Source organism: Chrysemys picta, chromosome 1 (genome assembly GCF_011386835.1).
Source record: "Chrysemys picta bellii isolate R12L10 chromosome 1, ASM1138683v2, whole genome shotgun sequence".
NCBI lineage: Eukaryota > Metazoa > Chordata > Testudines > Emydidae > Chrysemys > Chrysemys picta.
The window spans coordinates 95,534,590-95,558,730 of NC_088791.1; the positions used below are offsets into that span (position 1 = coordinate 95,534,590).

General features: G+C 48.0%; 1 protein-coding gene across 6 annotated transcripts in view; it reads left to right on the plus strand.

The window, feature by feature from the left end:
- Positions 1-1,168: 1,168 nt before the first annotated feature.
- The window catches only part of TMPRSS6 (transmembrane serine protease 6), a 36,883-nt gene continuing 13,910 nt past the window's right edge, over positions 1,169-24,141 (plus strand). The window contains exons 1-12 of one of the 6 annotated variants that reach the window (XM_042843578.2): positions 1,169-1,189; positions 6,544-6,691; positions 6,916-7,058; positions 7,242-7,309; positions 8,655-8,839; positions 14,066-14,107; positions 14,918-15,122; positions 17,493-17,629; positions 18,726-18,838; positions 19,801-19,910; positions 21,785-21,930; positions 22,867-22,965. In XM_042843578.2, coding sequence (XP_042699512.2) covers positions 6,544-6,691; positions 6,916-7,058; positions 7,242-7,309; positions 8,655-8,839; positions 14,066-14,107; positions 14,918-15,122; positions 17,493-17,629; positions 18,726-18,838; positions 19,801-19,910; positions 21,785-21,930; positions 22,867-22,965 — 1,396 coding nt within the window. In that variant the 5' untranslated portion in view covers positions 1,169-1,189. Of the gene's footprint in view, positions 1,190-4,257; positions 4,633-6,543; positions 6,692-6,915; positions 7,059-7,241; positions 7,310-8,654; positions 8,840-14,065; positions 14,108-14,917; positions 15,123-17,492; positions 17,630-18,725; positions 18,839-19,800; positions 19,911-21,784; positions 21,931-22,866; positions 22,966-24,141 lie in introns of those variants that run through there. The other 5 variants (XM_024100053.3, XM_042843579.2, XM_042843576.2 and 2 more) reach the window with 5 other exon arrangements.

Below are 24,141 nucleotides of genomic sequence, written 5' to 3' on the forward strand. Positions count from 1 at the left end.
CTCATGGACAAGTTATTACACCCCCATGCCAGCTATGCTGCGGCCTACTTGGATGATGTGGTGATTCATACCCCAGACTGGGAAACCCACTTGAAGAAGGTGAGGGCGGTCCTTGATACCTTCAGGCGAGCTGGCCTTATGGCATACCCTGTTAAGTGTGCTGTGGGGTTCACAGAGGCCAAATATCTGGCTACGTGGTAGGAAAAGGTCTGGTGAAACCTCAACTGAACAAGTTAGAGGCCATCCAAAATTGGCCACGACCAAGTAGTAAGAAGCAGGTTGGAGCATTCCTAGGGGTGGTGGGGTATTACCGGCGTTTCATTCCCCGTTTTGCCACAAGGGCAAGTCCCCTAACTGACTTAGTGAAGGCCCGTGGTCCAGATCCAGTCAGATGGTCCGACGCAGCAGAGAGGGCATTTGCAGACCTATGGACTGCCCTCTGCAGTAACCTCGTATTGATAGCCCCAGATTTCACCAAGGAATTCATCCTTCAGACAGATGCATCCGAGGTCGGGCTAGGGGCTATCCTGTCGCAGATGGCTGGGGAAGAGGAACACCCAATTCTCTACTTCAGTAGGAAACTCCTTCCAAGGGAACAAAAATACGCAGTGGTAGAGAGAGAATGCCTCGCTGTAAAATGGGTCATGGAAACGCTGCATTACTACCTGCTGGGGTGCAGATTTGTCCTCGTGACTGACCATGCCCCTCTTCAATGGATGCAACGGAACAAGGAAAAGAACACAAGGGTAACCAGGTGGTTCTTATCCCTCCAACCTTTCCAGTTCCGCATAAAGCACAGAGCAGGGAGTCACCATGGCAACGCCGATGGCTTATCACGTGTACACTGTCTGGCGTCCCAAGCTGCCCAACCCCTTGGTGTTGAGCAGGGGGGAGGGATATGTGATAGACCCAGACCAGTTGGGAACAGCAGAGTAGCAGAAGGGAGATATACTGGCCACTGGATAAATAGTTTTCTATTCCCTGAGTGACCAGAGCAGGGGCTGCTCCAGGCTAATAGACCACCTGACTCCAATAAACCTGCTAAGAGTCAGGTGAGGCAGTTAAGCACCTGACTCTAATTAAGGCCCTTCTGATGCTATAAAAGGGCTCACTCCAGTCAAGCCAGGGGGAGCCAGAGGAGAGGAAGTGTGTAAGGAACTAGAAGCAAGAGGTGTGCAAGAAGCTGAGAGTGAGTAGGTGTACTGCTGGAGGACGGAGAAGTACAAGTGTTATCAGACATCAGGAGGAAGGTCTAGTGGTGAGGTCAAAGAAGGTGTTGGGAGGAGACCATGGGGAAGTAGCCCAGGGAGTTGTAGGTGTCATGCAACTGTACCAGGAGGCACTCTAAACTGCTGCAGTCCACAGGGCCCTGGGCTGGAACCCGGAGTAGAGGGCGGGCCTGGGTTCCCCCCATATCTCCCAACTCCTGATCAAACACAGGAGGAATTGACCTGGACTATAGCTTCTACTGGAGGGGAAGGTCTCTGGACTGTTTCCTGACCCACAGGGTGAATCTGTGAAGGGCACAAATCTGCCAATAAGTGCAGGACCCACCAAAGTAGAGGAGGAACTTTGTCACTATATATATATTATACATACATACACACACACAGAGAACATGAAACAATGGGTGTTACTATACACACTATAAGGAGAGTGATCAGTTAAGGTGAGCTTTTATCAGCAGGAGAGGAAAAAAATTGTTTGTAGTGGTAATGAAAATGGCCCATTTCCAGCAATTGACAAGGAGATATGAGGAACTGGGGAGGGGGAGAGGGAATAAGCATGGGGAAATAGTTTTACTTTGTGTAATGGCTCATCCACGCCCAGTCTTTGTTCAAGCTTAATTTAATGGTGTCCAATTTGCAAATTAATTCTAATTCAGCAGTCTCTCATTGGAGTCTGTTTTTGAAGTTTTTTGTTGTTGTAATATTGCAACTTTTAGGTCTGTAATTGAGTGACCAGGGAGATTGAAGTGTTCTCCAACTGGTTTTTGAATGTTATAATTCTTGACGTCAGATTTGTGTCCATTTATTCTTTTACATAGGGACTGTCTGGTTTGGCCAATGTACATGGCAGAGGGGCATTGCTGGCACATGATGGCATATATCACTTTGGTAGATGTGCAGGTGAACGAGCCTCTGATAGGGTGGCAGATGTGATTAGGTCCTATGATGGTATCCCCTGAATAGATATGTGGACAGAATTGGCATCGGGCTTTGTTGCAAGGATAGGTTCCTGGGTTAGTGTTTTTGTTGTGTGGTTGCTGGTGAGTATTTGCTTCAGGTTTGGGGGCCGTCTGTAAGCAAGGACTGGCCTGTCTCCCAAGATCTGTGAGAGTGATGGATCGTCCTTCAGGATAGGTTGTAGATCCTTGATGGTGCGCTGGAGAGGTTTTAGTTGGGGGCTGAAGGTGATGGCTAGTGGCGTTCTGTTACTTTCTTTGTTGGGCCTGTCTTCTAGTAGGTGACTTCTGGGTACTCTTCTGGCTCTGTCAATCTGTTTTTTCACTTCAGCAGGTGGGTATTGTAGTTATAAGAACGCTTGATAGAGATCTTGTAGATGTTTGTCTCTGTCTGAGGGGTTGGAGCAAATGTGATTGTATCGTAGAACTTGGCTGTAGATAATGGATCAAGTGGTGTGGTCTGGATGAAAGCTGGAGGCATGTAGGTAAGTATAGCGGTCAGTAGGTTTCTGGTATAGGGTGGTGTTTGTGGCCATCGTTTATTAGTACTGTATTGTTCAGGAAGTGGATCTCTTGTGTGGACTGGTCCAGGCTGAGGTTGATGGTGGGGTGGAAATTGTTGAAATCATGATGGAATTCCTCAAGGGCTTCTTTTCCATGGATCCATATGATGATGTCATCAATGTAGCGCAAGTAGAGTAGGGGCATTAGGGGACGAGAGCTGAGGAAGCGTTGTTCTAAGTCAACCATAAAAACGTTGGCATACTGTGGGGCCACGCGGGTACCCATAGCAATGCCGCTGATTTGAAGGTTCACATTGTCCCCAAATGTGAAATAGTTATGGGTGAGGACAAAGTCACGAAGTTCAGCCACCAGGTTTGCCGTGACATTATCGGGGATACTGTTCCTGCCACAAGTACTCCTGTTCTTTTTGTGTATAGTAACAGATTTAATTCTCAACTGGCCCGAGGCTAGATTGGAACCACTGACCTCCCACTGGAAGGCTATTCCTCACCAGCTAATAACAGACTAGTGATCAAATTCTCCCATAGCAAGGGAGAGCTATATCAAGGTAACCTCTGTCAACTAAGAGGCAATTTCCACTAACAATTATCACTGAGGTGACTCCATTTACTTTGTTGCAGTGTTGTTGTAACCATGTTGGCCCCAGGATATTAGAGCGACAAGATGGATAAGGTAAAATCTTTTATTGGACCAACTTCTAAAGCTCGTCTCGCTCACCAACAGAAGTTGGTCCAATAAAAGATATTGTCTCTCACCCACCTTGTCTCCCCATTTGATTTGGCCTTTATTTATTTATGGTTAAAGTGTAGTTACTTCTAGTAATCAATGAGGTGCATTTACAGAGCACAAGGTGCATGTACAGTGGGGTCCCTGGACTATACACCAGAAGGTGAGTCGGGTGAGATGTATTATCAGAGCTGTATGGAGAGCCTGGGGCTAAAGAAATGGGATGCTCCAAACTGGAGTGAGGGGCATTGGCAAAGCTGCGTGGGAGCCTAGGATTGGATTAGTAAGGGTGCTATAAGGTGAGGGTGAGGAGAAATGGCAAAGAAGAGACGGGGGTGGCTCAGAATTGGAGTGGCAGGGAGCATTACGGGTCAGGACTGAGGGGCACTGATAAAGCTTTGCCTAGTTCTTACCAGTGCTATTAGTTTGGACAGTGCTAGCCCCTGCCACCTCCCATTGTCCCTCCTTTGTACAGCCCACTGCCTTCAGCAAGAGCCCCCTTTCCCCCCTCCCCCGTCTGAACAAGCCTTTTCTTCTCAGTGCCATTTGTGCCTTTTATCTCCACTGGGACCCAGGAGTGTAACTAAGACAGAAAGCAGTTGCTGAGCAACTAGTTGCCCCACAGAGGGAATCTGTGATCTGTCTGCACCTGCCTTCCAGGTTAGGCTTCTCAGGGGATGGGGGACTGTTACCCAGGCTGTTTACAGCATCATCTTTTCACAGCCTGCAGATCCTCTCTTGGCAAACCTCCTTCCCCTCTGAGCCATCCTCCATTAGAGAAAGCTGTGTCTCTCCTGAGCACGCTCAGCCCTCTCTGTAGGGCCGGACAGGGCAAAGGCCAAAACAAAGACACGGCCTCACATTATTGATCGCCAGGGAGGCCTTGGGCTTGAGTAAACACATGTCTACCAATGTGTATGCGCCCGGCCACACGCAGAGCTGGAGGTTTCAAAGGTAGGTCTGTAGCTTTGGGGGAAACCCCAGTGCCTAGAATTGATCTTCTAGCAAAGGGAGGCTCTTTTTGATCAGTCTGTGGTTCTTTATGCGGCTGTTGTTTTGAAGGAATCCCTTGAAGGTGGAGTAGAGACCCTCACCTCCTCCCTCCTGCTCCGGGGCAGGGGATACCCCTGAGGAACGTCAGCTGAAAGGAGATCACAGTGAAGAGCAACATCGGTGTATTTCGATCTCTACTGCATGTGAGAGGGTTGTAGGAGACAGGAAGTGGTGGTGTTAATGGATTCACTGTTGTCTTTGTGCCTGCTCTTGTTAAGTTAGATGTTTCCATTGAGTTGCTTTTTTTTTTAAACACTCTTTACATGTGTCTCTGTATTTGAGGAGCAAAGCTGAGGGTTGGGAGGAGCCTCAGTATCGGAGTGAATAAGGAATGCTGGCTGCCCTTGTTGTTCTCATATGGTCATGCAGCACACACGTTAATACAGACTTCCATGTGTGCACAAACATGTGCATCCACATGCTTCAGCCCCCTAGGGACCTCCTCTAACAGGCACTCACATGCACCCCTCACCCCTGCACTCTAACACACCCAGGCACAGCCCCATGCATACACATAACTCACTAACATACACGTGTGTGTCCTCCAGGCAGGCAGAGCACCATGTAAACAGGCTTTGGAACATGCTAACACACACTCCGGCACCCCCGCACACCCCCTCACATTCACATCCAGGCACACTCATATGTCGACATGCAAATCCTTTGGCCTCTACTAGTATGTTATTGGGTGACAGGACTTTCACAGGGCCTCTTAAGGGACAGTAGAGGGAAAGTGTCTGAGGAGGCCAGCCCAGGAGCATCCAGTCTTGGTAGGCTATGGTACTTCTTAGCAGAGAATCACGGGCGATTACAGGAAGGGGAGTAGGCAGGAATAAGTCAGACAATCAGGTGTTGTGGGAGGAGGGGTAAAGATGGCCATCTGGAAGGTAGACGGCTGAATTACCATGGGGGGGGGGTCACCACTCCCTAGTATCCATCAGTGGGGAGGGGGGAGAGGTGGGGTAGCAAGGAGCTACTTTAGAGTGGGTTATGCAGCATTTGAAAGCATTCCTGTTGCCTTGCAGACCCCTGGAGCTCAGCAGTCTGCATAGGTGATGCTGTTGCATTCAGTGACATTTGGGGGCAGACGCAGGTATGCTGGGGAATGTATTAAAAAGTTAGGACGTACAGACACTAGAGGCACAGAGCCAGCAGGAGGATGGATAGGGCATGATCCTAAAGGTCTCTCTCAGCTTCTGCCTAAGTAATGACTGAATAAATTCCTGCGGGACTTCAACAGGAGTTTTGCTTGTGTAAGCAATGAGCAAGGTCCTAGGGATTTGGCATAGCTAGGGCCCTACCAAATTCATGGATCATTTTGGTCAATTTCATAGTCATACGATTTTAAAAATCGTAAATTTCATGATTTTAGCTATTTAAATATGAAATTTCACAGTGTTGTGATTGTTGGGGTCCTGACCCAAAAAGGAGTTTTTTTGGGGGGGGGAACCAGGTTATTTTAGGGGGGTCACAAAGATATTGTGTGTACAGGGGGGTTGCGGTACTGCTACCCTTACTTCTGCGCTGGTGGTGGCGCTGCCTTCAGAGCTGGGCAGCTGGAGAGTGGCAGCTGCTGGCCGGGAGCTCAGCTCTGAAGGCAGAGCCACCACCAGCAGCAGCGCAGAAGTAAGGATGGCATGGTATGGTATTGCCACCCTTACTTCTGTGCTGCTGCTGACAGGGTGCTGCCTTCAGAGCTGACTACCCAGCCAATAGCCATGTTCTCCGGCTGCCCAGCTCTGAAGGCAGCGCAGAAGTAAGGGTTGCAATACCGCAACTCCCAGGCAACTCCCTTTTGGGTCAGGATCCCCAATTTGAGAAATGCTGGTCTCCCACATGAAATCTGTATAGTAGAGAGTAAAAGCACAGAAAAGACCAGATTTCACGGTCTGTGATGTGTTTTTCATGGCCGCGAATTTGGTAGGGCCCTATGCATAGATAACAAGGGGATGTACAAATAGGAAGAGGAGCATATAGATGATAAAGGACACATAGGAAGGGAGCAAGGGATGCAAAGATAATATAGCCTGATCCTTGGTCTGCTGCCTGACTAGATGCCCATGATGGAGGCTGAGGAAGATGCACACACCCCATCTGAGGATGAACCCAAGAGCAAGGCTCGCAACTGCCTGCGCTATGCACCCCTGTGGATAGTCCTTGTGGTGTTGGCTGGAGCTGGAGTGCTGACCTGGTATTTCCTAGGTAACAGTTCTATGGTGTTTTGTTCTTTATGCTGGTGTTCATGTGTCCTAGCAAGGAGGAAGCCGATTTAGATGCCAAAGAGAATCAGTGACTCCTGGATGGGTCGCCATGTGTCAACCATCTGTGCACTGATTCCCTAGGGAGCTAGCTAAGTTCCCCCACCCACCCAAAGAACCCTGTCCTCCACATCCATGGGTTAATCTACCTGTGTCTTTTGTTGTCAGACTACAGACCACGACACTTGGAATCAACCGTCCTGCAGTTCTACTCCGGCAGCCTCCGGATCCTCAATTGTCAGTACTCCCTGGACCTTGGACGGCCAGAATCCAGAGCCTTCTGGACTGAGTCAGCAAAGCTACAGAAGATGGTGAGGGTGGTTTCATGTGTGGGAGCTGAGGCTGAGTGGGGGAATGGGCCACAGGTGCTTCTGTGAATGGAAGACTAGGTGGGTTATACCAAAACAGAGGGGGCTGGAGCACTGGGTGGGTTCCATGGGAAGTTTGCTGTTGTACTCTTGCTGGTTAGTTTTCAGTTGGCATTCTTATTACAGCTGAGGGAACTTATTCGTGTCACGGACCTGGATCCATATTACAACTCCAGCACAGTATATGCCTTCGGGTGAGTGTTACATCCACATTTGTTTGCTTTTCAGGGCTCTGTCTCTCCTGTCCTATGCGAAAGTTACAGCTAGGTTGTGATCTTGTCAGATGAACAGATGGCTACTGAACAAGAGCTGCTGCAACCTCCATTCTTACTCCACCTGGGCTCTGGACTAAAGATGATTGAAAAATGGAATTTCCATCCCACAGGAAATTCCAATAATTCAACGTTTGTTTTCAGCCCAAACTGAGATGAAAAGTCAAAATATCGAAACTTCTTATGGAATGAAAAGTCCAGAAAAAAATTAATTAGGAAATGTCAAAAGGTTTAGTCTCAGCATTTTCTATTGAAAGACTGTTTTGACATTCTTGAATCGAAATGATTCATTTTGTACTGTCAACACACAATGAAACCCCACAAAGACCATGGTGCATCCTGGGAGATGTAGTTCTTCACAGGGCAGGGCACATAAGGGAGAGGTGGAGTGGGGGGGACTTGGAACTACAACTGCCTCATGGCACTGTGCTGGCTACGGCAGATGTGGAGATTAGTGTCAACATGATCCCAACATTTTGTTTTGATTTTCCCAATGGCAAATTACATCAACAGCAATCTTTGCCAACAGAATTTCTATTTCAGAAAAAAAAACTTTTTCCAGCAGGAAAATGTTTCATTCACATTTTTTCACTCAGGCCTACAGTCACTCCCCAGCTTGGGCCATTTTCTCTGTCATTCAGCTGAGAAACTACGGTGGTTGTGATCTCTTGCACTGTATCAATGGTCCCTGCACAGGATTAAAGGCTCATTCTGATCAGCTGAACAGAGTCTAGCATCAGTCACTTGTCACTACTGGGAGATGGGACATGGAGCCTTAAAGGTCAACATTTTCAATTTGTCAGCAGTGACCACAAGTCCTTTCCACCTGAAGCACATTCAAGTGGATTATAAAAGTTTAATGATCTCATTTTAGTTTCTAATGGGCAGGTGTCCAGATAATTAAACCCACCATTACCAGTGGCACAAGATGGCTTCCTCAGCAGAAAGACCAACTGAGGCTGAGGCACATTGGTGGGGCAGTGTGCTTTGGGACGTTTGCACTGATGTGTCTGATCTGTAGCTAAAGAGAGGAGGAGATCTGTCTCCAGGGCTGTCAGTGAGGTGACTCTAGGGTGACCAGACAGCAAGTGTGAAAAATCGGGACAGGGGGTGGGGAATAATAGGAGCCTACATGAGAAAAAGACCCAAAAATCGGGACTGTCCCTATAAAATCAGGACATCTGGTCACCCTAGGTGACTCTCACCAGTGCTGAACTCACTTGAAATGAAAAGGATGAAGGAAATTAATGTGCTATCTCCCTGCTAGGGAGGGGTCCCTGACCTTCTTCTTCTGGTTCACCCTTCAAGTCCCCGAGAGTCAGCACAAGGAGATGACTGCTGAGAGGGTGAACATGACTCTCTGCAGAGAGCTTCTCGCCAGCGCCAACAGTACAAGCCGCCTCTCCTACCAGACAGAGTACAAGGTTGATCCAGACTCTCTGGTTCTGCTGGGTGAGTATCAGCCACCCAAGTGTGACCTAAACTTTCAGGATTAGGGGCTGAGGCCTATAAGTTGCTGCAGGCAGGTTGAGAGGCTAGACTGAATGGCATTACTGAAAGGGAAGGAGAGAGGAAAAATAGAGGAAGGGTAGAGTGTATGCTAGAGGGAAAAGCAGAAGACTGAACAGGACAGGGGGATGAATTACAGGTGTTTCCTCCTTGTACAGGACACACTTTTCATGAAGTTTGCTTATTCCCCTGAAGAATTATAGACTCATGGAGTAAGAGATGGCAGTGACTGACTAGGCAGCATCTTGTCCTTTCCTCTGCCTCCTCCTTCAGCTTTGGCAAGCACAGAGTTGTTCCCTGCACTATATGCTTTGTAGCTTTACTCCAATGTCCCAAGCAACCGGGCTTCCATGACGTTCCTTGGGAGACTATTCCGCTCTCTGATAGACTGAGAACAGAACTGAATGCAACATACTTAGATTACAATTGTTTTTGCTTCATGATGCTTGTCATATTTCCATCATTTCAATTCCTTATATTGACTTCAAGATTTTTTTTAAATCGGTGCAAAAAATAGAGATCACGGCTTGTTAAAGTGTCCTGGGAATGAGGGCCTGGCAACTGCCCTTGATATTTCAGGGCTTTTATAGGCCTTGATCCAAAATCCATTAAGTCAGTGGAAAAAAATGCCATTGATGGCACTGAGGTTTGGATCAGGCCCATGGTGTGATTGCTCCCTCCTTGCTCTGTGATGTGATACCTCTGTGCACAGAGCCCACAATCAGGGCCAGCTCTAGGCACTAGCAAAGCAAGCACGTGCTTGGGGCGGCACATTTCCAGGGGCGGCATTCTGGCCATCCTTTTTTTCCTGAAAAATCCACCAATGGGCGGATCAGGCAGTGCTAGGACCTGGGGGCAGCCAGGCTGGCTCTGCACAATGTGCTTTGCTCGCGGAGCGGCTCCCAGCCCGGCAGAGCCAGGGGGAGTGGGTATGAGGCGGCGGAGAGGAGCTGCTTTGACAGATGTGGCTAGTTGCTGACACCCGGGCCAGCGGGCCAGGGAGCGCAGACCAGCCTGGCCGCTTAAAGCACAGTGGAGGGGGGAAGTGGCTCAGAGCAAGGCATGCCCTGGGGGGAACCAGCCCAGACAGAACCGAAGGGAACGGGAGGCAAAGGTGTCCCAGGGCAGTGGTGGCTGGCGGGGCTGCAGCTGGGTGGAGAGGGGGAAAGTCCTGCTTAGGGGGGCAGCCACTGGATTATTAAAAGACAGACCTGCCACAGGAATTGGCCCCAGATTATGGAACTCACTCCCACACAAGAGATGTATGACAACAGACATCACCACATTCAGAACTAAAGGTAAAACTCAATTCTTCAACTTGTTTTTCTTTCAGTAAGTTAATGGTACACACACGCCACACCCACTTACACTCAAACATATACACCAACAACAGTAAAGAACCCAGGAACCAACCAATCCTTCCTCCTGCTGGTTCACAAGGAGGAGAGAGATTATTTCTGTTTTCAAATAAACATCTGCCAGTAGATAGATATGTGGACTACCATAGCACACTTGTCCTTGGGGAGAAAACTATTGTCAGAAGCTGAACTCAGTAGCCAGCGTTGTTGGCAAGAACAGGCTGATGTAAGCACACTACACAGGACTCTGCACACACTATACTGGTGCACATTGCATTCACCATCCATTGAAGTTTTTCTGGTCTTTACTCTCAAATATCTTAATGGTTAGGCCTGAGCCATCTTTGAGCCAACTGCTCCCTTGTGACCAAGATCTCTTAAGCCTCATTTTTGCTAATGAAACTAACAGGAGCTGAAGGTAGACTTAGCGGTAACAAGCCCACCACTATGAAACTCCCTCTGTTTCACAAAAGCTGAGGATGACTAAAAAGTTGACTGTTTTTAGAGAAAAAGTGTAAGGCCCATCTTTGTCATGATATTAATGATAACTTTAAACCAAAATCCACTCAACTCTCACCTCCTCTGGCTGTGTTCAAAATGCTGTTGAGAAAAGCTGAAAGATTGGAGGCATTGCAGAAAGTTCTGCAAAGGGGAAGAGGGGAAAAAGAGTTCGGGTCTACAGATAGGACACCCATGCGGAGTAATGTGTTTGTGTTAGGTACTCAGATATGCGACGAGTGTGGCATAAATATTTAGCTAGGTACTTTTGGCAGAAAATCCTCAGGATATTTATTTGGTATGTGTTCCCAGCATGTGATTGGTAGGAACTCCCAGAACTGTAGAATTATAGGGATAGCTACTCCCTAAGCCAACAGATGGCAGTGTCAGGACTGCCACTCAACCTCCATGGAAATACTCATGTGAATAACATTACTCACGTGTATAAATGTTTGTAGGATCCAATCCATAAGTAGATCAATGAAATACTGAATTTATTTTATAGCCAAGGATTCCAAATTTTTTGAGGAGTAGTGGTTATTCCTTGGATTATAACTGGTGACAAAAGGAGTTTCTGCTGACTGCAGTGCTCTTGGTTATAAAATAAATTTAAGATGCTAACATTTCCAGTTCCTCAGGACTAGAGGGGCAGCCAAAATTTTTTTTGCTTGGGGCAGTAAAAAAACCTAGAGCTGGCCCTGCCCACAATGACTGTTTGTTTAAATTCTGCCCTATTGCATTGCAAACTCATCTCTAATTTGCTATCGTTGTTACTCCCGGGGTCTCTTTCACTATTGCCAATTCAAAGTTTCTCATTAAATAACATGTTTCCAACCATTTCCCCCTAGATACATTATCTGGCATTTTTCCCAAATTAATCTTATTTTGGTATATTCCTACCCTATTTCTCACTTCACAGGGTCCTTTTCTCTGTTCTCATGGCTGTTTTTTAATTTAGTATTGGGGAATGTCATTAAAATGCTTTTTACTCCCTCTTCCAGATCATTAATGAAGATGTTAAATAAGACCAAACCTAACGTCCCACTGAACACGTCTCTCCATTTAATAAATTGCCATTTATAATTATTTTTTATTTGCAGCTTTTCAGTTTCTGGTGCACTGTATGTGACAGGGCTCACATTCGAGCCAATTTAAATTAAGATTTCATGAAACACATGCCTAACGATTCACTAAAAATCAAGCTATATTGCATCTTCTGCTTTCCCTTTATCCACTAATTTAGTAATTCTATCAAAAACGCAATCAAGTTTGTCAGTACCATTATCTTCTAAAGGTTTCCAGTTTTTTTCCTTTCATTCCCTTCACATTTGTTCATTATTTTATTAGGGTCTAAAGTAAGATTTGCTCAATTCTAATTGCCATGATCATCTATTGGGGTTTCCCTGTTTCTCCGTGACATTTCAAAAGTAAATGGCTGTAGTTGAGTAAGATTTGATAGCTTGGGAAGAAGTAGGTCTAGTGCCTAGAGCAGGGGGCAAAAATCAGGATCTTCAGGATTCTATCCCTGGGATAGACATGGCCTTGGCAAATCACTTAATCTAGGTCTTTGTTTAGCCATCTGTAAAGTGGGAATAAAATGATAGTTAACAATTCCTTTACACTTTCCAACCTCACAGCTTGTTGAGGTGTAATTAATTGACAGCAGTAAAGTGTTTTAAAACCCTCAGCCAAATGCTCCTATGTGAAGACTCTTAATATTACTAAATTTGTTAGCTGCCTCTCTTTATCATAGGGTGCCTATTTTATCAACCCACTGATTTGTATGTGGTCAGATCTTCCAAGTCTTCCCTCACTTTTTTACTAATAGCTATTTGTAAGCCCACAATCTCTCTAGCCATAGGATTTCAGCCCCTTTTCTTTCAGGAACTCATTTGTATTTCTCTAGAATAAAATCTATTTAACACAGGTTCAAAAATATAATCACATCCTTTCACCCTGACTCAAGGTCCTTTTTTTTAGGAGCCAATCTATTCCCTATAGGATTACCCTCAGCAGGCCATCTGCCTAGGAATCATATATAACCTGGCCTCTTTCCCCTGCTCTAGGAACTCCTGAAACCACAATCTTCCCACCCACCAGCAGCCCTCCACTCAACAAAGCTCTTGCTGGCCTTTATGAGGACCAGGTGATCTACAAACTATCACCTGATCACTGCCTCTTAGCATGAGCTTGGAGGCAGCTGATCAGTCACAGGTGGGGCTGGGCCCAACTCCCCTAAATGGGCCAACCACACTCTGACACTATTTTTTTTTAAACAGGTTTGTGGATTGTCCTCTCTTTATGTTCTTTTTTAAAGGGACATTTTATAAAGCAGTTCAATAGTCCATCTATTGGACATCACTCATTGGAGGCTTTGTTCTCTCTCCATCCCTGTCTCTCTGAGACTACAAGAAACCCCAACTGTTTTCAATGGAAGTTATTCATATCCTGCAACAGGAAGAAGAGGACCCCAAATTTCTTAATTCCCCATAACTGATTTTCTTGTTAAAGAATCCCTTTGGACTGCAGTATTCTGTTAACCTAGTATTCACTGTGCCAAACTCACATACCTTGTGGTCACTTGTACCAATCCTCCCTGTTATCGTCACATTTTCAGTTTTTTTTTTTTCCATTAGTAATCCTCTTTGACAGCAGATTCAAAGCCCACTGAAGTCACTGGAAAGAATCTCCCTTCCTTGAGGCCCTGAGTGAGAAGAGCCCAATCCCCTTTGGGATTTGGATCCTTCTACCCCCACATCTCTGCTCACCCCAAGGGACTTTCTTTCCATCTAGAGTAAGAGAGAAGAAAGGAGGAAAGTGGGTTGGGTCACAGGCAGGTAGCCAGGGTAGAGCCTGGGAGGCGTGGGAAGCAAGGCGCTTACCTGGGGTACTAGTGCTTGACAATGAGCATGGTTAGGAGTGGAAGGGCCTATGGCCACGTGGGGTGTGGCTAAAGAATGGTGGCCTAGGTTAATGACTGACTTGTGTGGGAAGAAGAGAATATGCCTGGGAGAGGATCAGATGATGGCCAAGTAAACAAGAGAGGCTCATGGCAGGTTGGGGCATCATGGTAAGAGGGACAGGGCCCAGGATAGGTTGGACAAGGATGGAGGAATGGGAGATAGAGGAGGTGACCAAAGTAGATCTTGATAACAGGCATAGTAAGGAATGAAGGCACCCAGGGTAGTGCTTGATGGGGGGACCACTGGGCACAGAAAGGAGGAGAGGGGCCCATCCTGCAGCTTAGATTTTAGGTACTACAGATTCTTATGTTTTTTTCCCCCCTTTCTTTTATATATTTCCTTTCCAACAGAATCCAGTGTGAAAGACATAGTAGTGCTGAAATCCACTCTGGGTAGGCCATCCTTTCCCTTGCTTTTTGAGTTCATTTTGTTTGGGGGGATTTGGTGAGGGGCCAGAATTATTTTGTTTACGGTCCTGAGATGTGAGATCAAGGAAAATGAGGGGAAGAGGATTGTATTCATGAAGCACAGATGCTGCACACAGTGAATAACACTTTCAAAAGCACCACTGTGATTTAGCAGCCTAAATCCCATTGACTTTCAGATCCTCAGAGGCGTTAGGTATTTATCTCAATGGAAGTTAGGCACTGAAATATCTTTGAGGATCTGGGCTAAGGTGCCTAAGTCACATAGGTGCGTTTTGAACATTTAACCCGGTGTCACAACAAACTCTCTGGCTAATAGCTGGACATTTGCGTTCAGGCTCTGCGTGTGCATACATGGTGTGCACTTGGAAACTCACTCTTCCCTTCACTTACAGTCCCCATTCAGAGCTGCCAAACCAAAGAGAATTAGAAGTGTCCGTAGAACAGGCAGCATGTACTCTAAATGGGATACACAGTAAGTGGAGGACGGGGCCAGGAACAAGGAAAATGGGTCAAACAGAAGGGAAATATGAGAATGAGAGTCTGCCTAGAAGAAGGCAATAATTAACTTGGAGTAGGCTAGTGAGAGGGGACTGGTGTCACTGGGAGGAACTAGGGTAAAGTGTGAAAGTAAAGTGAGATCACTGGGAGGAACTGGGCTAACACAGAACCTAACTGGCTTGTATTGGTCATCATTAGGGTATCTTGTTGGTAAGAGTCCCTTCCCTGACACTCAGCTAACAGCACTCTGGGGTTCTGTTTGTCTCATGGATTCAGGTTGCTACAGGTACAGCCACATCAGGGCGGAGGAAGTCCTCAGGCTGAAGGGCCCTGATTACTTGGCCTCCAGTTGTCTTTGGCACCTCCGTGGTCCCAAAGGCCACATGATCAAACTACGTCTGGAGTGGACCCTCCCGGAGTGCAGAGACCGGCTGGCCATGTATGATGCGGCCGGGCCACTGGAGAACCGTCTCATCACCTCGTAGGTAGCTTTCATATGACAGGGATATAAAATACAGCAAATGGTAGGAAGAAGTCGAGTCAGTTGGCGCTACTTACCCTTTCGGACAGTGCACCAACTCACCTGTAGATCCCACTGCTGTGGGATATTAGTGAGGCAGCCCTTCAGTTTAGTAAAAAAAAATAAAAAAAATGTTCAACTAGTTGAAGTGTTTAGATGAATAAGAACAGCAACTCCACAGTGACAGTGGTAGTGGAACAAGAGATTGTGCTTCAGAGACCAAGGAGTTTCATGAGAACATCACTTGATATAGGACGACTCCTCAGAGCAGCCCAGATCTTAGGGTCAGGAACCTTACAAGAGGATCCCTGGACAGATCCTTAGCTAGTATAAATTGGTGTAGCTGCACCCATAGGCGCCGACTCCGTGGGTGCTCCGGGGCTGGAGCACCCACGGAGAAAAATTAGTGGGTGCTGAGCACCCACCGGCAGCTCCCCGGGTCCAGCTCACCTCCACCTCTGCCTCCTCCATGAGCGCGCCGCCACGTCCTGCTTCTCCCCCGTCCCTCCCAGCACTTGCGCCACTAAACAGCTGTTTTGCGGGACAGGGAGGGAGGGGGGAGGAGGATGTATGCAGCGCACTGTGGGAAGAGGCGGGGCTGGGTCGGGGATTGGGGGAAGAGATCCAATGGGGCAGGGATGGGGCAGAGTTGGGGCAGGGACTTTGGGGAAGAGGTTGGAATGGGGCAGGGGCAGGGCCAGGGGCGGGGAAAGGGTGGAGTCGGGGCAGGGGGCGCAAGCACCCACCGGCGCCAGAGAAAGTTGGCACCTATGGCTGCACTGACTTCACTGTAACTCTGCTGATTTTACACCAGCTGAAGCTCTGACTAAGATTCCTTAGGAATGGGGTCTGATCCATATTAAGGTTAGAGGGAGAACAGAGGCTCCTGAAGGCTCTAAAATGACTGATTTATGGATGAGGGGTGGGGGATTGCCCAGCACTCAGGTGCACACACCCTCTGGAGTGTAAACCCAAAATTACACTGTCTTGTGCTGGGTGGAGATCTATATAGCATAAGTCATGAAATTCGCTCCCCCTCTCAGTGTGGAGGAAGATATGCACAGCTTTTTGCCCTTCCAGTTATGAATTACACAAACTGGTTATAGAATAAACAAAAAAACAAGTTTATTAACTATAAAAGGTAGATTTTAAATTATTAAAAGGGATAGCAAACAGATCAAAGCAGATTACTGAGCAAATAAAACAAAACACACAACCTAAGCTTAATACACTAAAACAACTAGTTAATAGTAGAACATTCTCACCCTAAATGTTGGTTTGCGCAGGTTGCAGTGTTTCTTGAAGGTAAACTGCACTGCTTGCAGCTTAAATCTCTGGGTATTCCTCTCACAGGCTAGACCTTTCTTACCTGCGCTCCCTGCCCCCGCAGCTTAGTTCCTTTGTTTCTCCAGGTGTTTTCAGCAGTCTTCCTTCTTGGGCTGGGATGCAGTGAAGAAGAACCAAGATTAATTCACTTCCCAGCCTTAAATAGGATTTGCATATGGCGGAAATCCTTTGTTTCCCAGTTTGACCCCCACCCCCTCCTACTGGAAAAATACCAGCAGTCCAAGATGGTGTCCAGTATCAGGTGACATGATCACATGACCCTGCAATGTCAAAGCAGCATCCTAGGAAGCTTCTCAGGAAGGAGGGAGATTAGTATCTGTAAAGTCCTATTGTCCTTCCTAATGGTCCATGCAGGCTGATTGCACATTGTCTGGTGGCCATTCCCCAAGCGTAAACACAGTTGTAGTTGTTATACTCAATATTCCTAACTTCAGATGCAGAAATGATATATGCATACAAATAGGATAATCATATGCAGTAAATCATAACTTTCCAATGATACCGCTCATGACCCATCTTGCATAAAATACATCTTAGTTATGCCATATTCATATCTTAAGCATATCTCTATGAAGAATATGTGGTGTAGCGTCACAAGAGGTACCCTGTGGTCTCAGAGTCCTCATGAAGGTGGTCTGGTTTGAGACAAGATGAAGGTCCTAACAAGGGGTGGGGGCATGCTCCCCCACCCTGATCTGAGCCCTTTTCTCCATGCTATGCCTTGATTTGGTTACTAGGCCCAGAGCTTCAAAGGTATTTAGGCTCCTAATATCCATTGATTTTGATGAAAGTCAGAAGCCTAAACACCTTTGAGGATCTGGGCCTTAGTGTCTAGCAACATACTGAAGTTAAAGGTCTGAATAATCTCATCCCCTCTTTTTCCTCTCTCCCCGTCTCTTGCCACCACTTCGCTCCTCTCCTTTCCTCACCTCCTTTACTCATTCCCACCCTCTTTCACATTTCCTGCTATCTCTTTCCTCTCAGATTCTATGGCTGCAGCCGTCAGGAGCCCATGGTGGAAGTCCTTTCTTCGGGCCACGTCATGTCTGTGGTATGGAAGAAAGCAATGTACAGCTACTACGATCCTTTCATCCTCACCGCCCAGACTGTGCCCTCTGAAGGTGAGGAAGGCTGGAGGGAAAGTATGGAGAATGAAGGAGCTAGGAGAGCTCACACAGTGCAGATCCCTTGTCAGTTAGCCTCACACGTATTCTACAGGTCACTTCACCCACCATCCCAAGATGCTCCCACTGAGATGGAACGTGACAGCTCTTTCGCATAGAAACACCACACAACGGTTTGGGATAGGAATTAATTAAAGATTGTGTGGCACTTAGATGCTCCAGTGATGGCAGCCAAAAAAAGGACGGAGATAGATAGAAGTGAGGAGTCCTGCATTCAGCTAAAGCCACAGGGGAATTTAGGTCAGCAGAATGGACTCCTATTGGAAATTGGCCAGGAGAAGGAGGTTAACAACCTTACTTTGCACAAAGTGCCATGGGATCTTCAATAACCAGGAGTGGTCAGGGCTTGGGTTGTCCTGACAGAAGACAACACTAATGTCTCAGTAACCCCTAATGCCAGGTTGGAGCAATGGCACTGAGTCAGAGGGAAGAGCACCGCCGGTTACAGCAGCACCACTGCTTTGGACACCTCTCTGACGGTCTCCCACGCTAGTGCAAGCCAGGCTTGACCCCTGCTTAGCTCATGAGAGCACAGTGTGTAGCCTTTCCCAGTTGGGCTTTCCTCGTTTTCAGTCACTTACTCATTTTTGAGCTGTACTCACTGCCCTTTTCTCTAGCTCTGGTCTCTTGGTATCTCCTGCACTATGATCCTTCACCCTACCGTCCCCAGCTCTTCCCGACATGTACACACTGTGGCATAGCAATGTAGTGTGCCAAGCAGGCATCCACACCTGCAGTTGATTCCCTCAGCTGTCTGCCTCTGAGGGGCCCTCTCGTCAGGAAGTAGCTCCCCTGGGATGTTTCTGGGGCTCCCAGCAAACCCAGCTGGGAAAGCATGATGTTGGCCCCACAGAGAACACAGACCATGAGCACAGCAAGCAGCCTCATGTGTCTCTAGCAAACGTGTAGCCTGCGCCTTCCCCCATTCTTCTCTGGAGGGTGGGGCATGTCCCTTTTTTCTGCAGCAGGTGAAGATCCAGTTTTCCCAGCTGACGTGTGTCTGTGGGGGGTGGGGGGGTGTCTGTGTTTTCAGACTGCCAGGTGAATCTAACACTGCAGGGAGGCCTGGAACTGCAGGGGAAGATCAACACTCCACACTACCCGAGCTACTACTCGCCCAACACACAGTGCACCTGGCTCATGATGGTGAGCCCCCTGGCCCCTCCTCTTTCCTTAGCCAAACCTTTCCACAGTAGTGGCTTTGAACAGAACTCCATGGCATCCTTTCCCCTTCACCACTGCTCTGTGGCAATGCCCTCTCCACTCAGACTCAAGTGGCACAAGGGGGCTGAGTGCCAGGCGGTTTCATCTCTGCAGACCCTACTGCAGAGGGTCTCAAACAGAAGGTCATGAGATCGCAGCCATCCAGCTCTTCCTGTAATGCTAAATGGGAGGCAGTCCCCGCTAGATTCCCACCTAGATGGGAGAAGGTTTGAGGGGAGAGGTTTCCTGTAAGAAAAAGGCTGGGAATCATTGCCCTACAATACTTCCAATTCTGGCTTTGGTTCCCAATGAACTGACTCTTGTGGCTCTCCTCCTAGATCTCTACCCTGGACTTGTGACTATCAAATAAACTCACTAGGCAGTCGCCTTCTGTTCTTCAAATCCGGCCTGTCTCAGTTCAACCAAGACCCAGCATTAGAGTAGCAGGGATGAGGAGAGAGGTGCACTGGCACAGCTAGGTGCAAGGCCCCAGGATTGGAACAGCAGGGTTCCTGCATGTCAGGGCTGAGGTGCTTTGGCAGAGCTGAAAGTAGGATCTAGGGCTGGAACAGTCAGCCGTGATGGAGGTGCATTGGGAAAGGTGTTTAGGGAGAGGTAGGAGTGGTCTAGCAGGGAGTGTTGGAGGACATGACTAAGGTGCTCTGGCAGAGGTCTTAGAGGCAGGTCTGGAATGACAGAGGGTGCCACACTTCAGGATTAAGGTGGGCAGTGGCCTGGTGCCTGTGTAGACTGTGCCTAATTCTTGCCAGCTGGGCACTGTGAATTCACTGCTCTCCCATTTGTGTTCATTTTGCCCATTTCATGCCTATGGTCCCCTTTGGTTGGATGGAAATGTAGTTTTCTGCTGCTACCTCAGTTCTGCTCTTGGACCACTCTCCATGCAGGTCCCATCTCTTGACTACGGAGTTGTCCTGTGGTTCGATGCCTACACGCTGAGGAGACAGAAGTATGATCTGCCATGTACTCAAGGCCAGTGGATTATTCAGAACAGAAGGTGTGTGCTCATGTTCTTGCTGGATTGTCACTCTCCACCTCCAACCCCAGATTACTTCTGCATGAGTCTCAATTCGCCCCCAGCCCTCTCCTGTTTAGCCAGTCCCCAGGTCTGAAGGAGGAGATTCCTGCTAGGAAACATTTGCCAGCTCTAACTTCTATCTACTTGCTCCCACTCAGTCATTTGATCTGTGCCATTAACTGTAACAGCTACTACTGTGCTGATGGCACTCAGTTGTCCATATCTTTTTCAATACTCTAGTGACTCCTCCTTGTCCACTGACTCTGCCTATCTCGACCAAGTAAATGTATGGCTTTGCCTCAGCTTCCTTCAGAAAAGCATCTTAGAGAGAGAAGTGCTTCTTTTGGGCAAAGGCAACATCCCCAAACCTCTCCAATGTCGCTATCAACGTCTCTTCTTCCTCGTGCTGTGTAAAGCAAACGGTCTAGTTTCCCCCACTGTTTCCCTGGCATCCTCCCACACCTCCTGTGTTTGCAAATGTGCCTATCACCACCTCTGCAGTAGCGTCTGTGTGTGCTACTGCCTCGAATCCTCCTCCGCACAAATCTGCCTCTGAGTCTCTGCCTCTTCCTGCTTTGCCTATAAAAACTCCCTTCTATAAAAGCTTCTTTAGGGCCTCCCTAAGCCCAGCTGCCATCATGCACTGGCTGCCGCTGCCCACCTTCTCCCGCGTACAAAGAAGCCTGGCCACTGTACTGACATCCTCAGACCCCTCCAGCTGGCCCCGCTTTCATTTCAGGAGCCTGTTCAAAATTGCCCTCCTATTTTAAAACCCTGTTTGGGCCTTTTCCAACCTACCTCGCAGACCTTGTCTCTGCTGCTCACCTGACCTCAGCCGCCTCTGTCTTTGGACCTGATCCAGGGAGTTGTTCCAATGACCTCAGATTCTCCACTATGGCTGTGTCAGCCTGTCATCAGCAACAGCTGTCTTGTATGTCTCATTTCACCAACTTCCCCTCTATTTGCATCCCTTCCTTGCATGTACTTTTTTCTTCCTTTCTCCCTAGTCCAACCTCTCTTTAACTCTTATTTAACCATGTGAAGCATCTAGGATATGATGTCACAGGAAAGACAATATAGAAATAGCATTGGATTAGACAGCCTAAATTCTGCTCTTCCCCAGACAGGTAGGTGGAGTCATCCTGGATTTATGCCGAGGTAACAGAGCAGAATTTGGGCCAGTGGACTGTGTATAAAATATGGCCCGTTTGCAGAAGAACACCCATGACACCAATTCCCTGTGCCTGTTTTTTGTTACCAAGTGCATAATATTCTCTTCAAAGCTGTTCAGTCTGGAACATCCAGAACCATTACACACATCGATCACTAACTTTAAATGGTGTTTATTACCGCTTTCATTTCAAATTCTCTCCATCTTACTCTTAGAATGTCTCTTTTCCTTTCCCTCCATCTCCATCAGTCTCTAAGACTGCTTCATTGCACATTTCATTTTCTCTGGCCCCTGATCTTGGTTACACTAGTGTAAAACCAGTGATGTCTCTGGAGTTGCTCTGGCCTCAGCACGTTCCAGCCAAGTAGCTAAGTGCTGGTGCAGTGGAGAGGAATATGTGGTGCCGGATGGCTGGTCTGCTGAAAAAGCCTGGCTTCCCCTGCATTTCCAAGGGCATCGCCTCGCTTTCCTCTATCACTACTTTACATCCCCAAAACATACGGAGGGCGTTTCCCCATCTCTGCTATCCCAGTCCTTGTGGTTCTCTCTCTCTCATGGACCAGACTCCAATTCCCAACTGCCACAGACCCTTCCTTCCCCAACACCCTTTCCCCTTGAAGATCTCTTTTTTTTTTCTCCTTCACACAAACTCTGCGATGTCCTGCCTGTACTTCTCTATCAGGTTGTGTGGCCTGCGGACCCTGCAAGCCTACGCCGAGCGAATTCCTGTTGTGTCCTCTGCCGGCATCACCATCAGCTTCACCTCTCAGATTTCCCTAACTGGACCCGGAGTGCAGGCTGCCTACAGCCTCTATAACCAATCTGATCGTGAGTACAAGGCTTCTTATAGCCTAAAGACACCGACTGAGAATGTGGGCTGCATCTTTCACTGCTACCCAGTCACCAGCAGCTTTCTCAAGCTCCTGGCACGTGTTGAGAGCCACACATGCCAAGTCCCAGAACAAGCTCACCTATAGGTACATACACACGTTACCCTCACGAATACACGTGCACACACCACACTGAACCGTGGACACACAAACACTCGATCATACACAGCTCACAGAGGTATTGAGGGACTGTACACCTAGGCACAGGCAGACTCACCTCTGCCTCTGTATTACTGAGCTGGCCTTGGAATTAGATGCCTTAGCTTATTTTAATTTGAAATGACTGTTTCAATCACAGAGGCTCCTGGAGAGTTATTTCCTTCTTTCCCTTGAAATCCATGTATGTGGAAGACAGAGAGAAAGACACAGCCTGACACACACCCACATGCGCGCATACACACTCTCTCCAAGTCGGTCTTGTCTTACTGTGCAGTACAGTGCACATGGTCCCTCTCTGCATACTCCCCGCATGTCCTGGGGACACCTTTTTCAGGTCCCTGACCAGGGTTTTGTAACAGCCCCCAGGGAATTTATCCCCATATTCCACCCAGCATCATGCACGGTGTGGCAGGATGTAATAAACAGTGTAGCTCCCAGGAGTTCTGGTGAGAGATTGCTCTTGATTTCCTGGACCCTGTCATATGACCTGCATCGGTTACAAGCGGTCAATACCCGCATTGCCTAGCCAGGGTCTGTATACATTGATTCCAGGGGCTGCTGTTACACAAATATAGCAAGCGCTGCATGAACATCCCTGCAGATCTGGCAAGGTCAGTAAAGCTTGTAGTCACACATTTTCGTCACACACTTCCGAGTGTTTTGCTTTTAGGCGGTCCTGTAATGGGGACTAAACATTCCCTTGTGATTTTTTTAGCCTGTCCCGGGGAGTTCCTCTGTTCTGTCAATGGACTGTGCGTCCCAGCCTGTGACGGGATTAAAGACTGCCCCAATGGACTGGATGAGAGAAACTGTGGTGAGTGGTCCATTATTTCTACCCCCTGTCTCTCCTCAGCAATTTGCAGCCCAGTTCAACCCTCTCCTGCACAAAGGAGTTGGTCTCCATGGTCCAAATCCAACTCTCTAATGGGGATCTCTGGGGGAGACAGGAAACCCCCTCAAAGACTTCACTGAATCAATCACGGGGTGAAAGTAACAAAGGCATTTGCCTGGTTACATACAGGCAGTGAATCTTCAGTCCACCAGAGTCACACTGCTTCAGTCTGTTAGGAAGTGATACTGAAAGTTTAATGTGCACCTGGCTCTTCCGTGCACTCTCGAGGCCATATATCCCACAGATAGCTGGCCCCAGAAATGGGGCAGTAGAAAAAACAGACAGTTTCCATACATCAAGATGTACAAGTTCCGCAAATAAATCACTGTCCAACCTACAGCACTACACTACCCCCTCACTGCTAGTACAGTGCATGCCTGACAACCGCTCTCTCTCACCACACTGAACCTCAGTCCTGGCTTACAGCCCCACCTGCTGTTCTAGGCCTGGGTGTCCCACGCTGCTCTGCCAACACACACCAGTCTTGGCTGCCCATAATATATGTAGTGCTTGCTCAGTAGAGCTCTGGGTCGGGGTGCTCTGCTCACCGCTGGATAGCGTCACCCACTGGCCATTCTGGGTATTAGCTCCATCAGGCCAACACCCTTTCCTGCAGTTGCACTCCATCTCTCTCTTTCAGTCTGCAGCCCTTCTCTCAACCCAGGAGCTACTGCTTCCTCTTCAGGACTTAGCCCTCCAGCCAGTTCACTAAGGTCCTCCCCTTCCAGGGTAGTCTTTCTAAAATCTCTCTACAAGCAGCATCAGGCAGTCCTCACACTGCTGCCCAGACCAACTTATTCCTACACTGACTCCAGCAGTCTTCATATCCACTGCCCTTAATGGTACCACTCTGCAGTGGATGGTAGGGAAACCCAGGCCCACCCTCTACTCTGGGTTCCAGTCCAGGGTCCTGTACTGAACAGCCAAGGTCTGCATTTCCACCGCCTTACTGCTCTCACTCCCGGACTCCTGCCTACTTGGCTTCTTCTCCCCCTTCTTTCTCCTTTACCTCAGGGAGAGGGGATGCAGGCTTCCTCCCTGTTGTCCCCCCACCACTGCTGCCGGTCTCGTGTCTTTATAGAAGCCCCGCCTGTTCCC